The sequence below is a fragment of the Desmodus rotundus genome, chromosome 11, assembly GCF_022682495.2.
Source record: "Desmodus rotundus isolate HL8 chromosome 11, HLdesRot8A.1, whole genome shotgun sequence".
Lineage (NCBI taxonomy): Eukaryota > Metazoa > Chordata > Mammalia > Chiroptera > Phyllostomidae > Desmodus > Desmodus rotundus.
Genome location: NC_071397.1, coordinates 43,705,002 through 43,725,517, shown reverse-complemented (window position 1 = coordinate 43,725,517; position 20,516 = coordinate 43,705,002). Strand labels below are relative to the sequence as shown.

General features: G+C 34.0%; 1 protein-coding gene across 4 annotated transcripts in view; it reads right to left on the bottom strand.

Annotated features, from left to right (window-relative positions):
* Positions 1–20,516, bottom strand: part of ORC3 (origin recognition complex subunit 3) — a 63,142-nt gene that overhangs the window by 37,497 nt on the left and 5,129 nt on the right. For 3 of the 4 annotated variants that reach the window (XM_024551699.4, XM_045188549.3, XM_045188550.3), the window contains 9 exons: positions 19,556–19,653; positions 18,560–18,704; positions 16,119–16,223; positions 13,122–13,267; positions 11,601–11,734; positions 9,730–9,889; positions 8,211–8,324; positions 4,520–4,653; positions 3,977–4,040 (listed from right to left, as the gene is read on the bottom strand). In XM_024551699.4, the coding sequence (XP_024407467.1) occupies positions 3,977–4,040; positions 4,520–4,653; positions 8,211–8,324; positions 9,730–9,889; positions 11,601–11,734; positions 13,122–13,267; positions 16,119–16,223; positions 18,560–18,704; positions 19,556–19,653 (1,100 nt within the window). The remainder of the gene's footprint in view (positions 1–3,976; positions 4,041–4,519; positions 4,654–8,210; positions 8,325–9,729; positions 9,890–11,600; positions 11,735–13,121; positions 13,268–16,118; positions 16,224–18,559; positions 18,705–19,555; positions 19,654–20,516) is intronic. The other variant, XM_045188548.3, reaches the window with a different exon arrangement.

The window sequence follows — 20,516 nt, the reverse complement described above, 5'->3', positions numbered from 1 at the left end:
TTCCCCAAAACATTTGCTCATGGGAAAGAAAATAATTTTTCATTATTTAAAAAGCCTTTCCAGTATTTCAAGGCCAAGTGTTTTTTTTATTATATTATCAGATAATGATGACAATTATGCAATTAAAACGAGACCACAATCTTCTTAAAACACAATTTCAGGCATAAGCGATAACAAAAATTGTATCATTGTAATTATAGTGAATTTGAAAGTTATTTCAGGCTCTTTTGACTGCTCAATTTCTCATGAAATATAGTTTCCTAAATTAGAGGTTTAAGTTAAAAAAAATAGAAAGCTTAATTACTAAAGCAACACTATATGGCAAAAGCACGGTAAAAACATACCCAGTCACTGTTCCTGCTGTTTCACCTAAAACCTATAGTTGTTTAACATAATTATTTATTTATCTTCAATTAAACCTATGCATTAAAATAAAATTTAATGAGGAATCTAAATGAATTAAACAGTCAGAAAAAAAAATTACTATCAACCTGTTTAATGAACAAGTACATAAAAATCACAGCTTTCTAGAGCCAAAAGAAACTCTAAAGATTATTTGGTTAAACTTTTAAGGGTCTGAAAGCTACCGAGTCATCAGAAGTTTCAAATTAATGGGAGTTGTGTAAGCTTTTTCTGCTTAAACTTAGTAGACTTGATTGTTAATTGTCAATTAACAATAAACAATTGCCACTGTATGTACACAGTTGCACTGTACAGTTGTTCAAGGCACCGACTAGTCAGAAATGAGAAAATGCGCAGAATTTTTCATCATCATCAGCTGTAAATGGCCCTCTAACACCCAATCTTAATTAAAACTTCCTAGTGAATTTTCTACAAACATACATGGTTTAGTCAGCTTAAAATTTTTTTAAAGATTTTATTTATTTTTAGAGAGAGGAGAAGGGAGGAGGAAAGAGAGCAAGAGAAACATCCATGCATTGCCTCTTGTACATACCGGACTGGGGACTGAACCCACAACGCAGGCATGTTCCCTGACTGGGAATCGAACCAGTGACCTTTTGCTTTGTGGTACTATGCCCAACCATTTAAGCCATACTGGTCAGGGCAGTCAGCTGAATTTTTAAATTTGAAAGTACACTCTCAAAAAGCCCAGTCCTTGAGTTATAAAATGCAAAGTTGACATAAAGTTTTAAGCCAGTATTTGATAAAGGTCCAGTTTTAAGGGAGTCAAAAGTTTTTTTAAACATCTTGAGTCCAGAGGATAATTAAGATGAATCATTTGTTTAGGCTGGGATTTCATAGATTAGTTGTACACTTAAGAAAATAAGGTAAGGGAAAGATAAACAACATTCCCTTCTGGGGAGTCAATCTAGTTCAGTGGTTCTCAAAAACTGGTCTCTAGACCAATATCAGCATTACCTGGAACCCTGCTAGAAATGAAGAGCCATAAACCCAGAAACTCTGGGAATGGAGCCCAGATATCTGTTTTAACAAGCCCTCCAAGTGATTTTGATTTGTGAATCACTGATTTAGTTCATCAGAGTAGAGAGGAAAGTAGATTTAAATAGGGCAGAAACAGTCCAGACATAAAGAGTATATATATTTCTCTGGAATACACTTTGAGCTCTATGTCAGAAGTCTAAGTATAGAAACTAGGTAAAAATAATAAAACTCTAATAGTAGGCATGTCTATTTAACTATATAATCTATGACTATATAACAGAATATTTATATATTAACATAGTATATAAAACAGAATATATAATAAAACTATTCATAATGATATCTTAATTTTTATTATAGTGAAAAATAAATAGTAGCTATATGATTTACATTTATAAAAGTTTTAGTTATATTAGTTTTTAACTCACTCTCACTTGCTGAGCAGATTTAATCACTAAACCTATGAGAAAATTGTACCAGGAATTAATTATCCAATTTTATAGATAAGGAAATAGAGGCTTAAACAGGGTAAGTACACATGGCTCTTGAGTAGCTGCAGTACAAATGCAAATTTCTGAGTTCAAGATACGGATTTTTCCCTATATCATTCAGCACCATATTATAATGTGAAGATTTTTCCAATTTTTGAAATTGTGGTAAAATATACATAAAGCTGATTATCACGTATATTAAAACAAAATTATAAAAAATGAAACATTATAAGAATAAAATATTCAGACACTTTAACTCTACAAAAGAAAAATCAACAGACATATTCATTTTTTTCAAAGACATCTTCTGTCCTTTGAATTCATCAGGTGCCTGCAGATAACTTTTTCAGGGTAAGGTACTCATCTTTGTGATTCTACTATGTAAGTCTCAAGAAAATATGCCTTTACCTGACAACACATAAAGCCTTAAAATGAATACGACAAAGAAAACAAACAGGCTGATAAGTGCAACAAGAACAAGCACAGTAGAAATAAACACTTCAAAAATACACAAAAAGTTACTGAGAAGCAGAGATTAGTGTCGGATTATTTCTACAACAGACCAGCCTAGACATTCTCTCCCTTTATCATCTCAATAGTTAAAGGTACTCTTTAAAAAAATCTATTCCTGCCTTCTGAAAATATACTCTTGATAGAAAATCCTAGCAAGAAATGCACTTGCCAACTGGCTCACTCAGCAGAGAGTTATTCTATCTAATCTTAAAAGACTTCAGTAAATACCCACACATCCTTTTCCAGTGGTTCTTAAATGTCCTCTCTACCAAAATAACCTGCATAAGGGTTTGAGGGCTTCCTACACTGCTCTGAAAAGGTTACAAAGATTATTAAAACAATTATTAAAACTCAATCTAGAGGTAATTTTATATTAAGGCCCAGTGTGGATTCTGCATTAGAAATAATGTTTAATAGAAACTATTCTCCACTGTAATGTATATGTCAATTGTATCTCAAAATAAAACCCATTCTTAAGATTTTTTGAGAATTTACAAAAGGTAGGTAAATCAGTATTTAGAACTATTCAGAATGCATGCCCTCTGAGAACTTACATTCTTTTATTCAAAATATGAAAATATGTATAAGTAAAACACACAGCACCAGGGCTTAACTTCCACGTCATCTTAATTTTATCATAATTTTCTAACAACTTTTCCCTAAAAAGGGCATGAAGAGTATAAAAATAAGTGTAACATTATGAATTTCTAATTGTCCATCTGTAAGAGACTCATTAAATAAAATAAAGGTGCATTCATTCAATAAAATATTATGCCAATTTTTATTACTGCTATGTAACGATTTCCTAGATCAGGTGCAAAACAAAACATGGTGCAGAATACTGTATATAATACACTTATTTCTGTAAGACTGGGGAAGAAACCCCCATAATATATACAACTACCTGTATATGTGAAGAATATCTCTAGAATGATATATAAGAAACTAGTAACCTGGCTATAACCAGGGAGGGAAAGAGGGCAGATATTACCTTAGCCTTTTGAATTAGGTACCATGTTCAAGGGTTATTTTTTTCAAGAGAAGAAAATAAACTCCTTCTTTTGATTATCCCTAAGTTGTGTGACTAATTCATAATATTTTAAGCTCATTACTTCTTTTATGGCATTATATTATCAATATATAACATTTTATCAAATCAATACCACCTTAGTAGTGGGTCCCAAAGCTACATAGCTTCTATGTGCTTTTATTTACGACAACCTTTAAAAGTACATTAAAATGAAATTGCCTGCAGATTCCAAAACTGTCATGTGGGAAGAAAGCTGAGATCTAAAAGTGTTTTCAAAATATACCATAGGAGAAATCTAACATTCTAGTTAATATTTTCCTCTATAAAAAAAGTCTTCTCTCTCAGATGAGGTTTTGTGTTATCTTTAATAGCCAATATCTTGGTTATCTTTACCAAGACCTACTACTTCTTTTCTGCAAAGGATGTTAGGATGTACAGATATGTTTTATAAAATTAACTCAATAAATACTACATGCAGATTCTTTTTAATGAAGACAACAAAGAGAATAAAACAGAATAAATACATCCACACTCCTACCTTCAAAAATCTCTCATTGGTCAACAGTGCAACTTGTTTTTCTGCAGCTTGCTTTTCCACGTACCTAAAATATTTACCAAACCATACACAAAAAGAGATAATTAAATATTCTAAATACCTGACTAGCATATGGGGAAAAAGAAATACCCAGATTGGGGGTCACATTCTTCCATTTCTTTTCAACAATAATTCAAGATGACAGTCAGGGTTTACGGTAATTTTTAACTCCATAAGTCAGCCACAGTTCACAGTCTGGAGGGTCTACATAAACAAAGAACAGAAACTCCAGAAACAAAAAATGTTATTTATAAAAAGCAACTCTGGAAAACTATAAATTATGTCCTCTTATAAAAATATTTTTCTTTAGCCAGATTTTCAAATCCAACAAAGAAATTTCACAATTAAAAATAGAAGGGTTTTAATATGATCCAAAAAATTGAAATTATTTTTCCTTTCTTCTCTTCAATAGCTGGATCTGAGATCATTTGTTTTGCCCCAAACTCTTATTACAAAATACGCTAAATAGGTACTTCTTCTTCTTACCTCCTAAATGATGGAAGACGTCGGATGTTCTCACATTGATTATCAGATAAAAAATTTATTCTTCCCTTGGCTTCTGGGAGATTACAGCACAGAACACTAAGGGGCTGGGAATAGAAATGTTCTAATAGAGAAAGCTGAAAAAAATGTAAAGATTAAATATATTCATTATATTTTGGCAGTAAAATCTTCTGCTCAATTTTGCAGTTTAAAAAAAACAGCAGAAGTATTTATGACACTAATATACTTAATGTCACAATAACTGCAAATGATACATAAATGGCTGTATCTAAGGCCCCATTTTTTGGACAAGGTCAGAATATTATAATCTGAAGTATAAACTAAAAGAAATTAATATAAATGGATAAATTAGCTAATTTTAGAAGAATCTCACTTACATTAACAGAACAATAAATGTAGTGGTGATGGGACTGGGGTGTGACCTAAGGTTCTAACTGATGCCCAAAAATTCTTAAGAAAATACCAATCTAAAGTCAGTGTAAAAACTGGTCTGCTAAATAAATTAAAATGTTACAATGGTAGAACACACAGTATAGTATCTGATAGATATGAGTATTCTAGTAACTAGAATGCTATAGTCTCCATAGTATAAGGGGAAATGATTTTCCAGATTCTACTATAACTGGTAAGATATATCTCCTAACTCTCCAAATGTTAAAAACTTTGACTATAAGCAACCTTCTCATGACCAGTTTGGTTTTTCCAGATACCTTGATACAGAAGAGACAGTTCCCTACATAGTAGATAAAACACATTCTGATCACTGGAAAATATCATTCCCCATCACAAATTAATAAATTAACATGCTAATTTATAGATCATCCGTAAGGTATTTGAGCTTGATCCTTCCTGGGTAAACTGATAATTTCTGAGCCTACAGAGCTAAGGATCAGAAACCCAAGGCTAGAAGAAATCCTCCAAAATAGTCCATGGTGGAGGAAATATAAGGCTGTAAGGCAAAGGGCCAGCCTAACTTATAAACAACCACAAATTAGAAAGCAACTGTTCATGCCAAGTGCTAAATTATCTTTGCATATATTAACATAATCTTATTTCTTACTTATATTTTCCAATTACATTAATGTGATAATACTTATTCTAAGGATAACACCACTTTTTAAACCTGAGAAAAATAAAAATCAAACATGATAAGGAACTTCCTGGGAAGGAAGAATGGAAGCAAGTCACATGAGCTATAGTAGAACTATAAATGCAGTAAGGACCCAGTACCACTTAACTATTCTGTTCAAGTACATTCTCAATATCCGGGTCGATTAATAAGTTGATTAACATTTCCACCTAAAGTGGGAAGGACTTAAACAAATGTGGAATGATCATGTACCCTATTGTACCTGCTACAGAAATCAGGACTTACATTTATACCGATTTGGAAAACTGGACAAACGGGGTCTAAATGTTCTGCCACTTATTACCTATGTGCACTTGGCCAAGCTACTTAACCTAAGCCTGCTCTTTCATGTGCAACACTACAGGTAATAATACATATTAATGAAACAAAGGAAATACTTACTAAGTGCCTAGCACAAATGGGGTGCTTAGTAAATTATCAGGAACCTATAAAGTCATTCAATCTTACTCGCCTTATTTTACAGATGAGAAAAATGGGACCCAGAGAGATTAAGTACTTGGTTAACATCCTTTTCTTCCCTCACTTTTTCAAAGGTATTTGGGACTAGTTAGTATCTACTAAAACTCTTTCTTCCCTTGACTTCCGTGACATTCTGCTTTCTATTGGCTTTTCTTTTTGTGTTTAGTCTCCTTTTCTATTGCTCACTCTTATATGCCTGAGGGTTCTACTCCTACTGCTTACCTCACTGCTTGATGCCCTATCCTCATTACATCACTTCCACTATCTTTTCATGATAAATCCTAAATATTTCCAGTTCAGATCTTTCTCCTCAGTGCCAAATCTTTATATCCATCACACCCTAAATTTACCTATTCAAAAAGAAACTCACCCTTTTCTAACAAACTGGCTTTGATACATGTTAACATGTACACTTAATAAATGGTACCAACTTCCAATTCATCTGCCAAACTAGAACCTGTGTTATCTGTCACTTATGCTCCTCTCCTACACATCCTATGCATCCACTTAGTCACCAACTTCTGTTGTTTCTAACTCATCCTCAAACTTGGTTCCTCCTCTCTAGTCCCACTATCACTACCTTAGTTTAGCCCTTGTCATATCTTGTCTAGATCACTGCAACAGCCCTCCGATCGCTCTGTCTCCCTCTATTACTGCCTTTGCTTGGAATGCTCTTCCAATTCTGACCTGGCCAACTCAACTGCCTTAGGATACACTCCTGTTCTCCCATAGAATCTCCAGGGATGTTTCTTTCATAGCACTGACTCAAAACTATAAATGCATGTTCACTCTTCTGCCTCCTTCATGAAACTATGAGGAATTTGAAGGCAGACATTTCTTTGTCCTCTGTACATCCAGGGCTCAACATAGTGTTTTAGTTTTCAGTAGACTCTTGATAAATACTTATGAGTAAGTAAAAAATGAGTAAGAAGTAAATTAGAAGTTGTTATAGCATAATATCATTTAATTTCACATACTACTAAGGTAAATATTTTCTTGCTTTAAAATACTTTTTAAAAAAATCTAAATTGAGCCCTGGCCAGGTTGCTCAGTTGGTCAGAGTGTCTTCCTGTACACCAATCGATATTTCTTTCTCACATCGATGTTTCTCTCTCTAAAATCAGTAAACATATCCTTGAGTGAGGATTTTCAAAAAAATCTAAATTGTAAAAAAAAGAAATATTAGCCATAACAGACCACTACAGTGTTTTATGTGGAAGAAGGGTACCCATGGAAAGTAATTTATAATCATCTAGGAAGTACATAAACATATGTTGCACTTTTGTACTGAAGATTACTAATATACAGGTTGTAATCAACTTGACAACTGACATGTGTTCACAATGACTACACTTTGCTAAGGTATTTTAGATAGTTGCCAAGAGAGGGAAATAATAGGTTTTAAACAACAGAATAATGGGGTCCATTGTTAGTTTATAACAGATGTTATAAGGTTAGGTTCATGAATTTTTTGTCAATTCATGAAAACTTAGTGAAAATACATTCTCAATATATAAGAATAAGTATAAATGAACACACACATATGTGCAGGGGACAGCAAGCTATAACTCACAGCCTATATTTACATGACCCAGGAATGTTTTTTACATCTTTAAAGGGTTATTTAAAAAAAAACAGAAAACAAAGAATATGCAACAGAAACCATATGTAGCATGTAAAGCCAAAAATATTTAGTATCTAGTCCTTTACAAAAAAAGTTTGTTGACCCTTTATATGTAATATTTCCTAGGTAAAAAGTCCATAAGCTTTTATCAGATTCTTTAAAAAAAGGTCCCTTTTCCCTCCCACCTCCCCTAACATGGTTAAGAATCACTGGAATAGAGGGAGGCCTTTTTTCATTTTAATATCCTATTAATGTATTCTCTATATTTTTGCTGCAAGGTAACAAAGTAATGGTAGAACTTAGAATAATATAACTTGAATTTACTTATTCTAGAGTTTGCCATTTAAAATGCCTTAAATATCACACCAGTCAGTTTGAAATAACATGCAAATTATTTAGAATCAGCTTGTGAATTTGCAAACCCATTATTGTCTTCTTACCTGAAGTCCTTTTATAAAGTTCTGAATTGAGAAATCATAATACAAAAAGATGCTGATCAAAATCTGTAACACTTTTTCACTCAGCTTAAAGGGAAACTGAGTTGTAAGAAGTAGCTGAAAAGAGATAAATGGGGGGCAGGACACACTCCTTCTTAGTCTTTACTCTTCATAAACATGAAGTATAAATAATTAGGCAAAGAATGAGACTATGACACTAACTATGAAAACTATAACAATAGCTAGGTTTTTCAGATCAAACATCAACTAAAATTTTAAGTTAATTTACACAACAGTAAAAATAACAAAGAAGCTATTCATGTTCATACTACATGTTCAGAATCAAAGATGTTCATCATCCTCTATCTAATTCCTAACTTTAAAAAGTACTGCCTATCAACCATGTAACTCCCATCCTCCCATCAGTAGCCACTGAAGAAGCTGCAGGCTTTGGCAATTTGTGTTATCTGATTTCTTTCACCCCTACTGATACACAATATGAACAGTACACATTATGTACTACTATTTGAACAACCCAAAATTAGCAAATGTCTATTTAAAAAATATAAAATAGGTGAATTTGTATTGTTCAGCTAATTTTCAATGGCCTATAGTGAAGATTTTACATTTGGAAATGAAGTCATACTAGGCTCTTTAAACGGAAGCATGGTTATAGAACACCAACTGAACTTGGGTACAACCAAGCAATATTAAATATTATAGGAGGAAAAAATGTCCCTAAAATGTCAGTATACCAGTGGATATTACCTTTATGGGGAAAAAATGTAGAAGTGGTTAGTAAATAAAGGGAGGGTTGTCATTACCTGACACAAGCAACATAAAGCATATCTTAAAGAATCTGAGTCTAGCAACAATTTGTGAAAGGTCAATACTAAAGACTGTATTCTATTTAGGTAGAAAGAGAATCTATGGTCTGGGAAAACATCATCAGCATGACAGGAAAGAGTTGACTAGAAGCTTCAAATCATTTAATATTAAATGTAGTCAAAACATTGTTATTGTTATTGCTACCAGGAAGTCATGAAATTCTGTAAAAAAATTTTAATGCCCTGACTAGTGTGCTCAGTTAGTTGGGCATCATCCAGCAAAGCAAAACGTTGCCGGTTTCATTCCCAGTCAGGGTACATGCCTAAGTTGCAGGTTCCGTCCCTGGTCGGGTTGTGTACAACAGGCAACCAACCGACTGATGTTTTACTTCCTTGCTCTCTCCCTCCCTTCCCCTCTCTCTTAAAAAAAAAAAAAATTCCATTCAGTAATAACCAATTGATAGCTATAGATTGATAGTTTTTATAAATCTTGTATCTTACATTTTCATAAATATTGATGGCAATACTATACCACTATAAAACCATTAAATAAAATTATTAAATGTGAAGGAATATCTAGTTCAATATCATACTTTGAAGAAATGTAGAAATTTATCATTAACATTTATATTTATAATCTATTTTTGGCAGTTTTCTTTTCATCCTATTTCACTGGTAAATTTTTTTCTTTTTACCTTATCAAGTACTGTAGTCAGGTGCTCCTTGCAAGACAAAGATTGGAATATTTCTATACACAACAGAGATGATACTGCATGAGGAAGCAACCGATGGATGATAATAGGAGATGTGGCAATTCCAAAAATGAGTCTTAGTGGAAATTCATGTAGATGTTGACTAGTTTAAAAAAAAAATACAAGAGTGGGATTTCTTCAACAAATATATTTCAATATATCATTCCACAATAAGACCTTTATTTTTATGTCTGCTTATAAGACATTGGTAATGAGTATCATTCTAGATACCAGAATTTGCTAGGTCACTGATTTTCCTGTTAAAGTAACATAGGAATAGTTGGTGCATGGGATGACACTCAACTAACTGAGCCACATGGGAAGGGCTGAACATAATTGGTTCTTAGCATTACCAGTAGGAACACAAATGACTTCCACAGAGTAAAATACTCCTTTTGAGAGCTACTGCAGGTCAGTCCTGTGTATCCTGGCTATTGATTTTGCTAGCTCCCTCCTATTAACTATTGCTTTCACATCCTAGCTTTACACAGTTACTCCTATAGAGTAAAGGACTCCGTTACAGTTTTAAGTTTTTTCCTTACTTTTGATGGTAAAAGTAGTCACAAGACTGAGCTCCATAAAAGTAGAGCTTCCCTGTCACTATTCTGTACTGTGTACATTTTTCTAGCATGTTAAGCAGTTCAGTATTAGCACTAAGAAAAGTGTTAGGATCTAGAAATCTTAAGTTTAAAAATGGAGGGAAAAGACACTATAAAAATAGGAATAGTAAGCATATTAGTAAATTATAGATTTAAGGCAAATGCAGGCATAACTATTTTTTTAAAGATTTTATTTATTGTTATTTTTTAGAGAGAGGGAAATAAACATCAACAGGTTGCCTCTTGCACACTCCCAACCAAGGACCTGGCCCACAACCCAGGCATGTGCTCTGACCAAGAATCAAAGTGGCAACCTTTCGATTCACAGGATGACGCTCAATCCACTGAGCCACACCAGCCAGGGTATCCCATGGTACATTTTAAAGATATAATTTATTTTGTTTTTTTTCACTATGTTAACTTGCTTAATAGTTATGGCTACAAGCCCTGGCTGATGTGGCTCAGTGGACTGAGCGCAGGCCTGTAAACTGAAAGGTCGCCAGTTCAATTCTCAGTCAGGGCACAAGCCTGGGTTGCAGGCCAGGTCCTTGGTTGGGGACGTGCAAGAGGCAACCCATCGATGTTTCTGTCCCTTTCTTTCTCCCTCCCTTCCCCTCTGAAAAATATAAATAAATAAAATCTTAAAGAAAAACAAAAATGTACCATGGGTAATGCTTGTTACTGGATTTTAAAATAAGTTACTCCAATTCTGAGTCTCACAGGATCACTTAAAGATCCAATGAGATCATGAAAGTAGATTCTCATTATATAAAATAATGTTTTTTAGAAAACATTCTTGCTCAGTAGAGCTCACTCAAAACTTCTAAGGGTGGATAGTTAACAGAAAGAAAGATCTGACAAAAGTTTCTCAATCTGCAGTAGTTTATATATTTAAAGGGCAAGTAAGAGACAGACAATCTTGGTGAAAGAAATTATATTCAATACTGCCTTATCATGCTAATTAAAAATTGGCTAATTTTTGTCTTTTGATTCTCATTCTTTGGTCAAAAAGCAAATGAAAATCTGATAGGAGGTCTTTGAAAATTCAATTATAAGGAATTTGAAATCATCCTGGTTTCCACCCATTTGGTATTAAATTAAGGATACAAATTGCCATTTGTTTTCTTTGAAAAAAGGTTGTTTTTTCAAGTTAAACATTGTATGTTTTCTTAATAAAAGAAATTTTGCATGAAAGACAGGTGGGATGTCATCTACCTGCTGATAATTATGAAGTCTTGTAATACTTTTGTGGTGAAGCTTTCCATATCCTTTAAGATAAGCACAACAGGAGGAGACTGCCACTGGCTAGAAGAAGTCCTTTTTTTCCCTGGCTTTCCTGGGTCCATCTTCTTTTAAGCCATTGTGGAAAGAAGGAGTTAAAAGTAAGCCTTACCAACCAAATAATGCTATACATGTAGATCTAGCTCCCTTTACATTTCACAGTAACTGGTTTTTTATTTCTCCCACGTAATGAATAGAAACTCATTCTTATAGTTATTAGCATAACTTTCTGTCTAACATAAGAATAACCAGGAAGAAAAAGGTTCAGTAAAATCTGTAACTCATATGAAATATTTGTATTTTCTGCTATCTGAAAAAAATGACAAAAAAGCATGAGAACATTCTCTATAAAACTGAATTTTCTGTTGTTGGAATATCCTAATTTGCTTTAGAGTAAGAATTAGTATTTTTAATTAAAAAGTACAACGAATAAGACTGCTCTGCTACTGTGAAACTCCAAATTGAAAAGCATCTTAAATATCATGTAGTCGAATCCCAATTTTTAAATTGCATGTAGCATTTGATTTCTACAAGATCTAAAATTCTGGATCAAATTAAGATACTACAGCAAGCATTAGACCCAGTTTAATACCTACATATTGTAAAAGGTAACCTCACTTGTGATGACTTCAGCAAATATATTAATCAAAAAATATCACTACAGCCATGGCTGGTATAGCTCAGTGGATTGAAAGCCGGCCTGTGAACCAAAGGGTCACCGGTTTGATTCCCAGTCAGGGCACATGCCTGGGTTGCAGGCCAGGTCCCCAGTAGAGGATGCATGAGAGGCAACCACACATTGATGTTCTCTTTCTCCCTCCCTCCGCCTCTCTCTAAAAAAATAAATACGTTAAATAAAATAAAAATATCTCTACAGTATTTTGTCCCATACTATCGGGCTACACAGCATCAGAAACTAAGGCTGTGGTTTTATGGTACAGCAACCCATGAATCACTCAGTTATTAATTTTCACCAGAGACTAAAATGGTAGAATGGAACTTCTTTTTACTGAATACACTTTACTTAGAGAGCATTTACTTCCTAAGAATTCTAAACATGGAACAAATTAGATTCTTAAAAAATATTTATATAGCTATTTCTCATCAGACTAAGTTGACAGCATGATTCCATTAACCTTATAGCCAATGTTATAGAGGGAAACTGTGCAAGAAAACGAATTTCAGATGCTGTTTTTGTCATTAGAAGACATTCTCCCACAAATAAAATGGCATTGTAGGAACCTCAACTTTTATCAGGAAGTAGGCTGCATACTGATAAAAGAATACTTTTAAATTCTAGTAGCCTTAGGAAAAACAAGAGCTACCACTGAATTAATAGCTGGTGCTGCATAAGCACATCCTTATTAGAACAAAACAATACTATACTTAATATAATTCCAAGCCTCTCCAATCACATGCCAATTTACTGGGAGAAATTTGTCAGTTTACATTTACCTGTGTGACATGCATATACCAACTGGAAAGAGAATCCACTGAACACTGTATCTTTTTCTGTATATCTTTTTCCTGCTCTTTGGATTCCACATCTACATGGCAGTCCATCAACTGTGAGAACAGCTTTTGCAAAAAATGTTTCATATCTGCAGAATATAAAAAAAATCTTATCTCCCCTTACAGCAATCCACTATAAAACTGAAACTTTTTAAAAAATATTTATTGATTATGCTATTACAGTGTCCCATTTTCCCCCTTTATTCTCCTCCGCCCTGCGCACCCCCTCCTACCTGCATTTACCCTCCTTCAGTTCATTGCCATGGGTCATACGTGTAAGTTCTCTGGCTTCTACATTTCCTATACTATTCTTAACCTACCCCTATTTTCTACCTACCATTTATGCTACTTATTCTTTGTACCTTTTCCCCCTCTCTCACTCTCCCACTCCCCCACTGATAACCCCCCATGTGATCTCCATTTCTGTGACTCTGTTCCTGTTCTAGTTGATTGGTTAGTTTGCTTCTGTTTTAGGTTCGGCTGTTAATAACTGAGTTTGTTGTCACTTTACTCTTCATAGTTTTGATCTTCTTTTTCTTAGATAAGTCCCTTTAACATTTCATATAATAAGGGCTTGCTGATGATGAACTTTAACTTGACCTTATCTGGAAAGCACTTTATCTGCCCTTCCATTCTAAATGATATAGCTTTGCTGGATAGAGTAATCTTGGATGTAGGTCCTTGCCTTTCATGACTTGGAATACTTCTTTCCAGCCCCTTCTTGCCTGTAAGGTCACTTTTGAGAAATCAGCTGACAGTCTTATGGGAACTCCTTTATAGGTAACTGTCTCCTTTCCTCTTACTGCTTTTAAGATTCTCTCCTCTTTAATTTTGGCTAACGTAATTTTGATGTACCTTGGTGTGTTCCTCCTTGGGTCCAGCTTCTTTGGGACTCCCTGAGCTTTCTGAACTTCCTGGAAGTCTATTTCTTTTGCCAGATTGGGGAAGTTTTATTTTTTCAAATAAGTTTTCAATTTCTTGGTCTTCCTATTCTCCTTCTGGCACCCCTGATTCGGATGTTGGAACATTTAAAGTTGTCCTGGAGGTTCCTAAGCATCTCCTCATTTTTTTGAATTCTTGTTTCTTTATTGTATTCCCAGTTGAATGTTTATTTCTTCCTTCTCCAAATCATTGATTTGAGTCCCAGTTTCCTTCACATCATTGTTGGTCCCCTGTACATCTTCCTTTATTTCACTTGGCATAGCCTTCATTTTTTCATCTAATTTGCGACCATATTCAATCAATTCTGTGAGCATCCTGATTACCAGTGTTTTGAATTGTGCATCTGATAGGTTGGCTATCTCTTCATCACTTAGTTGCATTTTTTCTGGAGTTTTGATCTTTTCTTTCATTTGGGCCAATTTTTTTTTTTTTTTTCTCTGCAGTGCACCTGTTACAAAGGAAGGAGCAGAGCCTTAGGTGTTCACCAGGGCAGGGCAACCCACGTTGCTATGTTGTGATGCTGTATGTGGGGGAGGGGTCCAAGAGGGAACAATGCCGCTTGTTCAGCTCTCTGCCAGTTTTCAGTCACTTCCTGCACTACCCATAATCAAATTGGGCCCTTCTGGTGCTGATTCCCTGATGGGTGGGTTTGTGTACATTCTAGGACCCTGTGGGTCTCTCCAACGAACTGTCCTGTGAGGCTGGGAATTCCTCCTGCTGCCACCTCAACCCCTACAGGTGTTTTCAATCAGAGGTTTGAGGCTTTATTTCCCCATGCTTGAACACTGGGTTGCTCATCCTGGTTTATCTGCACTCAAATGTGGGATCGACCTGTCTGCCAGCCACCACCTCAGCAGTCCACCAGCCATTGCCTGCCTGCCCGTCATCCAACCACCACCTTGCTGCAAGTCCTCTCTGCCCAGCTGCCCATTTCTGCCCCTCCTACTGGTCTAGATGCATGTTTCTTCTTTAACTCCTTGGTTGTCAGACTTCCATACAGTATGATTTTCTATCAGTACTAGTTTTTTGTTTTTAAATTTGTTGTTGTCCTTCTTTTGGGTGTGCGTGGAGGTACAGTGTATCTACCTACGCCTCCATCTTGGCCGGAAGTCCACAACTGAAACTTCTTGATTAGTAGATTATATTATTTGAGCAAAATGTGTTTTTTCTATGCTTAAGATTAACTAACATGTCATTTAACATACTGACTATTAATGTTCATTAGTATCTTCTCCTTAGTATTTTAATTTCATTAACTGATACTAACACTAGGCCAAACTTTATGTGTATTGTCTATAATAAAAATGTTACCTAAACAAATGTATAAATGTAAAAACTATTAATTATATGAGGAGTAATATATATTTAATTTACTTCTGGACATCAAAAGGTTTTTAAGGCTTCTAAAAAAGATCAAAAGTATTATTTACACAAGTGATTTTGAAAGATGTCCTAAGGGCTTTTACTTAATTCCAATCAGTTTATGAATATGAAAGTAATACGAAGCACATAAACACATCAGTCCAATTTAAGCTTACTTTACTCTACTAGTCTCCACATCCTTTATTATTGAATGGCTTCAGAGACCCAAGGTAAGCTCTGGCAATGGACTATTTTTACTCATGGTGGCCTTTCAAAGTGGGACAGTAAGATGACTTGAGGCTGTAAACATGAGCCTATGTAGTCTATTCTCTGTTGGACTAAATAAGAACTCCAAATTCCTCAATTATCAGCTCCTGTGCCAAACTTAAAATGCCTGGACAATTAATGGCAGTGAAGCAGATATGGCAGGGGTAGGGCTGCAATAAAGTGTCAAGAGTCCTACAATAGTCAAGACTGTTCTGGGAGGCACTAAACTCCACCCTGCCAAAATGTAGTGGCATACTCTTCCCACTTCCCAAATAAAAAGGGATAAAGAAAGCTTGAGAGAGAGAGACAGAGAGAGGACCAAAAGATCTGTAACACCTCATCAAGGTTATTAAAACATTTATACTTTACCTGGACAGTCTCTGGCTTGCAGTGAAACTACATATGGAGTGACATTATTCTGAAGAGCTTCTGTTAGACTTCTGAATGTTAAATCATGATCGGTTACATTCACACCTGTGGGATTATACATCCATATAACACCATAATTTTTATTATTAATAATTTAACAACAAAAGCTATTTAAGTGAATTACTAAGTTGAAAATATTTTATAACATGATTAATAACAGAAACCAAAAAAACATACTGCATAAATGAAGAGATCTCCAGTGATAATAGCTAGTTAGAGGCACACACTATACTTATCTGTCAGGAAAAGTATTTCACACAAATTGTCTTTTAAAAAAAATTACTAGGGGTGTGTAGTTTACCCTTGAGAACATCTTAGGAATAACTTTATTCCTTTGTCACATTCACAAAGAACTCCTTAAAATAATTATTCAAGAATAAGAACTATAGATTCCAGCCTTACTGTGATCCTCAACAACTGGGGAGAATTCAATCAGTAATATTATTTATGATCACAATAGTAAATAACATAATAGGTAAAGTGTACACTGAACTGATTTCCGAGAAAAAGAGCCTAAAAACAAATTATAATTTTAGGTCCTTTACGTATTTATTAAACCCTGACTCCCATTTCCACAAATCAGAATTTCAGAGCTCTGTATATAGTTATCAGAGTTGAGTGAAAATTTCCCCACATACTTTGGAAAAAATTCTATTAACTGGTAACTTCCCTAACATCACAATCTGTGATTTCTAGAAGGTGCTTTGGCACTTAGGCAGATGCCAGCAGCAGACATCTTGACACTACTTGAGACTTACACCTATAAAACTTCAACTGCTTCTCAGAAAAGGTTCAGAATCATCCAGGCCACCACCAATAATCAACATTTTTTTTGCAGGAGAGCCAACACATAAAAATGTTGGCAGGCTATTTTTAAATGGACATACACTAAAATAAATAAATAAATAAATAGACCATATACATTTTAGAAAACAGAAAATGTGCAATTATACTTAAGTACCTTTGAGATTTTTTTTTTAAGTATCAAAATGATATTCTGAGCATGCATTATGATATGTGACTGTGATACTACATCTCTGAACAAATTTAGGAGTTTACTAAACACTGGCATATCTTGTCTGACTGAATTTATAAGCTATTTCACACTATGTTCCTTGAGACAATGGAACTGTCTACCAGAAACTAGATAATCAGCATCTTTAACTGAAAAAATGTTCTCCTCAAACCACCGACTTTTAAACACATGATTTCCATTAGTTTCCTTCCTACTTTTGGCAGAAGGCAGAAAAGGGATTTAAACAGTGCTCTCACAACAATCTATCAGCCATGCCTCTTGACTATGTTTCTCCCATTCCACCTGCAATTACTGTAACATGGCAGTACAGAAAGAAAGTAGGAAACAGTCCAAGCCAGCCATCAGTTTCTCACCCATAATGGAACGGGTTTTGAAATTAAGTGGCAGGCTACACTGAAAAGCTGGTCTACAGCCTTATAAATCATTCCACAGAGTCTTATTCAGAGTGGTCCCAGGATCAGTAGCATGGGCATTAGCTGCAGGCCTGTTAGAAATGGAGAGTTTCAGGTCCTACCCCAGACCTATTAGTGAAAGCTTTCATTTACTAAGATCCCGTCCCATAGAGGTCATTTGTAGGTACATTAAAATTTGAGAAATACTGTCCTGAATATCAAGTAGATAATGAACAATACTAGGCAGTATTAGACTAAAGAATTTCTTGTCTCAGACCCTACTAGTACAACAAACTCTGAATAAATATATTGAAAGTGCACTTAAGAGTACATTAGAAATCCAAATATATTCAACTTTCTTTTCAGAAGGAATGAAGAAAATTTGCTAATATTCCAAAGAAAAATTTTCCATTACCTGCAATCCAGATATTTGGTTAAAATGGAATGTTAAAGATAGAAATTTAAATAACTAAGAAATTTAAACCAGCAGTCTGAAAGCAATTTATATATAATTCATCCAAACTGCCTTTTAAAACAAACACTATTAATGCAATTAATATAATAATCCAAGATTAAAAAACTATGAATAGGGAAAATAAAATTAAGGTCACAGAATAATTGCAATGAAGAGATGATAAAAAGATATTAAAATAAAATCTATTAATATACTGCTGGCTTCTTTATTACTGAATTCAAATCTCATATATTTTCATAAAATAACTAACCAAGAGTAACACAAATATATTTCCCCATCATTTTTCAGACAAAAAGTTGAAGGATAATAGCTAATCCAAATCAATTTTTTTTAATTAACGAATGTATAATAGGTATAAGGAACTTTTATTGGTTTTGAAAGTGTGCCCAACAAACTATAATTGGTTTAATTCTATAAATTATTCCCTACTATTCTCAATAACAAAACCACCAATTTAAGAAAACAAACATGTACATACCTAGAATAAGAGCAGCAGTTGGAATTTCTCTGAGTTTTATTTGACAGCCCCAGTCTCTTGAATTCTTCTGGAATCCAGAATGAGACTTTTGCAGAAATTTGATTAGACTGTCAAATAGGTTTTTATTTAATTCCTCTTGCAGTTGCTACACAGAACACACAAAACTTTATGGATTATTATTAGCAATAATCTGATGTGTCTTTCTAAATTTGGGAAAGAAAACTGTCATGAATTCAATTCCAAAGATTACATGTAAAAGTTACAATCATAACGAAATAAAAAATGTTTTTCCCTTAGATCTCCAGCGACTAGTGCTTTGGATTCCCTCATTAAAGAATCTCATTTATTCATTCAATAATCACTGACTAACCACCATACAAATGAAAGACAGCCTCTACCCTATTCACAAATTTTTGTAAGTTTTTTTAAACACACAATGATATGACAGCTGTCACAATACAATCTAACAAAATTGTTTCAAAGGAAGTTAAAGACAACTAAGCACTACTAGAGCTGTTATAGAGAAAACATGTAATGGACTTTTTGGCCAACCCAATACAACACTGTGTTGGTCAAACAAAACAATCCCACTTAAGATGCTGGCCCTAGAACAATGAATCTGCTAACAGTGGAGAAATTTTTCAGCGCTGGAATATAAAGAGCATAGTAACAGAGCGTGAAGTAGTTTAGAAATAGCCTGATTTCTTACTTGTGTAACTGAATGGATAATTTGAAGAATGCCAGTATTTCAAAGCTGTGAGGATATGAAATGGCCCCTTGCCTTAGCAACTATCATTATAAACATATATTCCAATACCTGAAACTATGATTAATACTTGGAATGTGAGGGGTCTTTTTTTTAAGGACATACAGATTGTACTTAAACAATATTCCAACATTTCATCAATTCTCTTCTAAATTGGTGTAAAAGATGGAGAGCAACAAATATGAGATTTACAGTATTAGAGAAATGTTGTTATTAAAAAAAGTATTCACCTCAGTTTCAGATTTCATCTGCTGCCATATCAACTGATAAGTTTCAAATCGAAGCTTACTGTCCTCAGACTCCTTTTTTCCTTTATTAAAATACTCCTCTGAAAACAGAAAGAATTAAGTCAACGTCTTTCTTATATAATAAAAGTTAGAAAATCTCTGTGCAAAGTCACACAGTAAGTGATGGGGTTGAAATTTTTTTATAGGCCTCAAATATATATATATTTGGGGATAGGTAACATTCAATATCCTTGATATTTAATTTTATTTATATCTTATATCTTACTATAATTATTGTATCTATAAAATTAAATAGCTTTTTAATTTTTAGAATATATTTCTATTATTTACTTCTCAATTTGTTTTTATTTAATGATTTCGATTTGAGGTTTAATGTTAATATATTTTCATTATTTCTTCTTCTAAGGCCTTGTATACTTTGCTTCATATATTGGCTTTCGGCTCTCCTTTATTAAATGATTCTTACCACTACTATTGTAGTTCATTTGTTCAACTGACATAATTTTAGCCCAGACTTTTATTTATTCTGTCTGTATTATTTTATGTGCTTTTGGGATGTTTTCCTCCAAACGGTTGGCCATTTACCGAAATACCAATTGCTGCAGTGTTTTTCAAACTTTTGAAAAGCATGATCCACATTAAGGAATACATCTTACACCATAATCCAAACACATACATATAACAGATATGGAAATCCGACAAAACAGTACTTACCCTTATCATGTGATACCAAATGTTTTCTTTCCATTGTTTTTTAAAATTTTCATGACCCACTAAATTGATTTTCTGACTCACACTTGGGTTATATATAAAAATCTGCAGTTTAAAAAACATTCCTTTTTTCTACTGATTTGGGATGCCCTCATCATCTAAATACTCATATACACACTTGGAACCATTTTTGAACTTTTTTTTTCATTCTACTGAATCCAACCAGACCAGT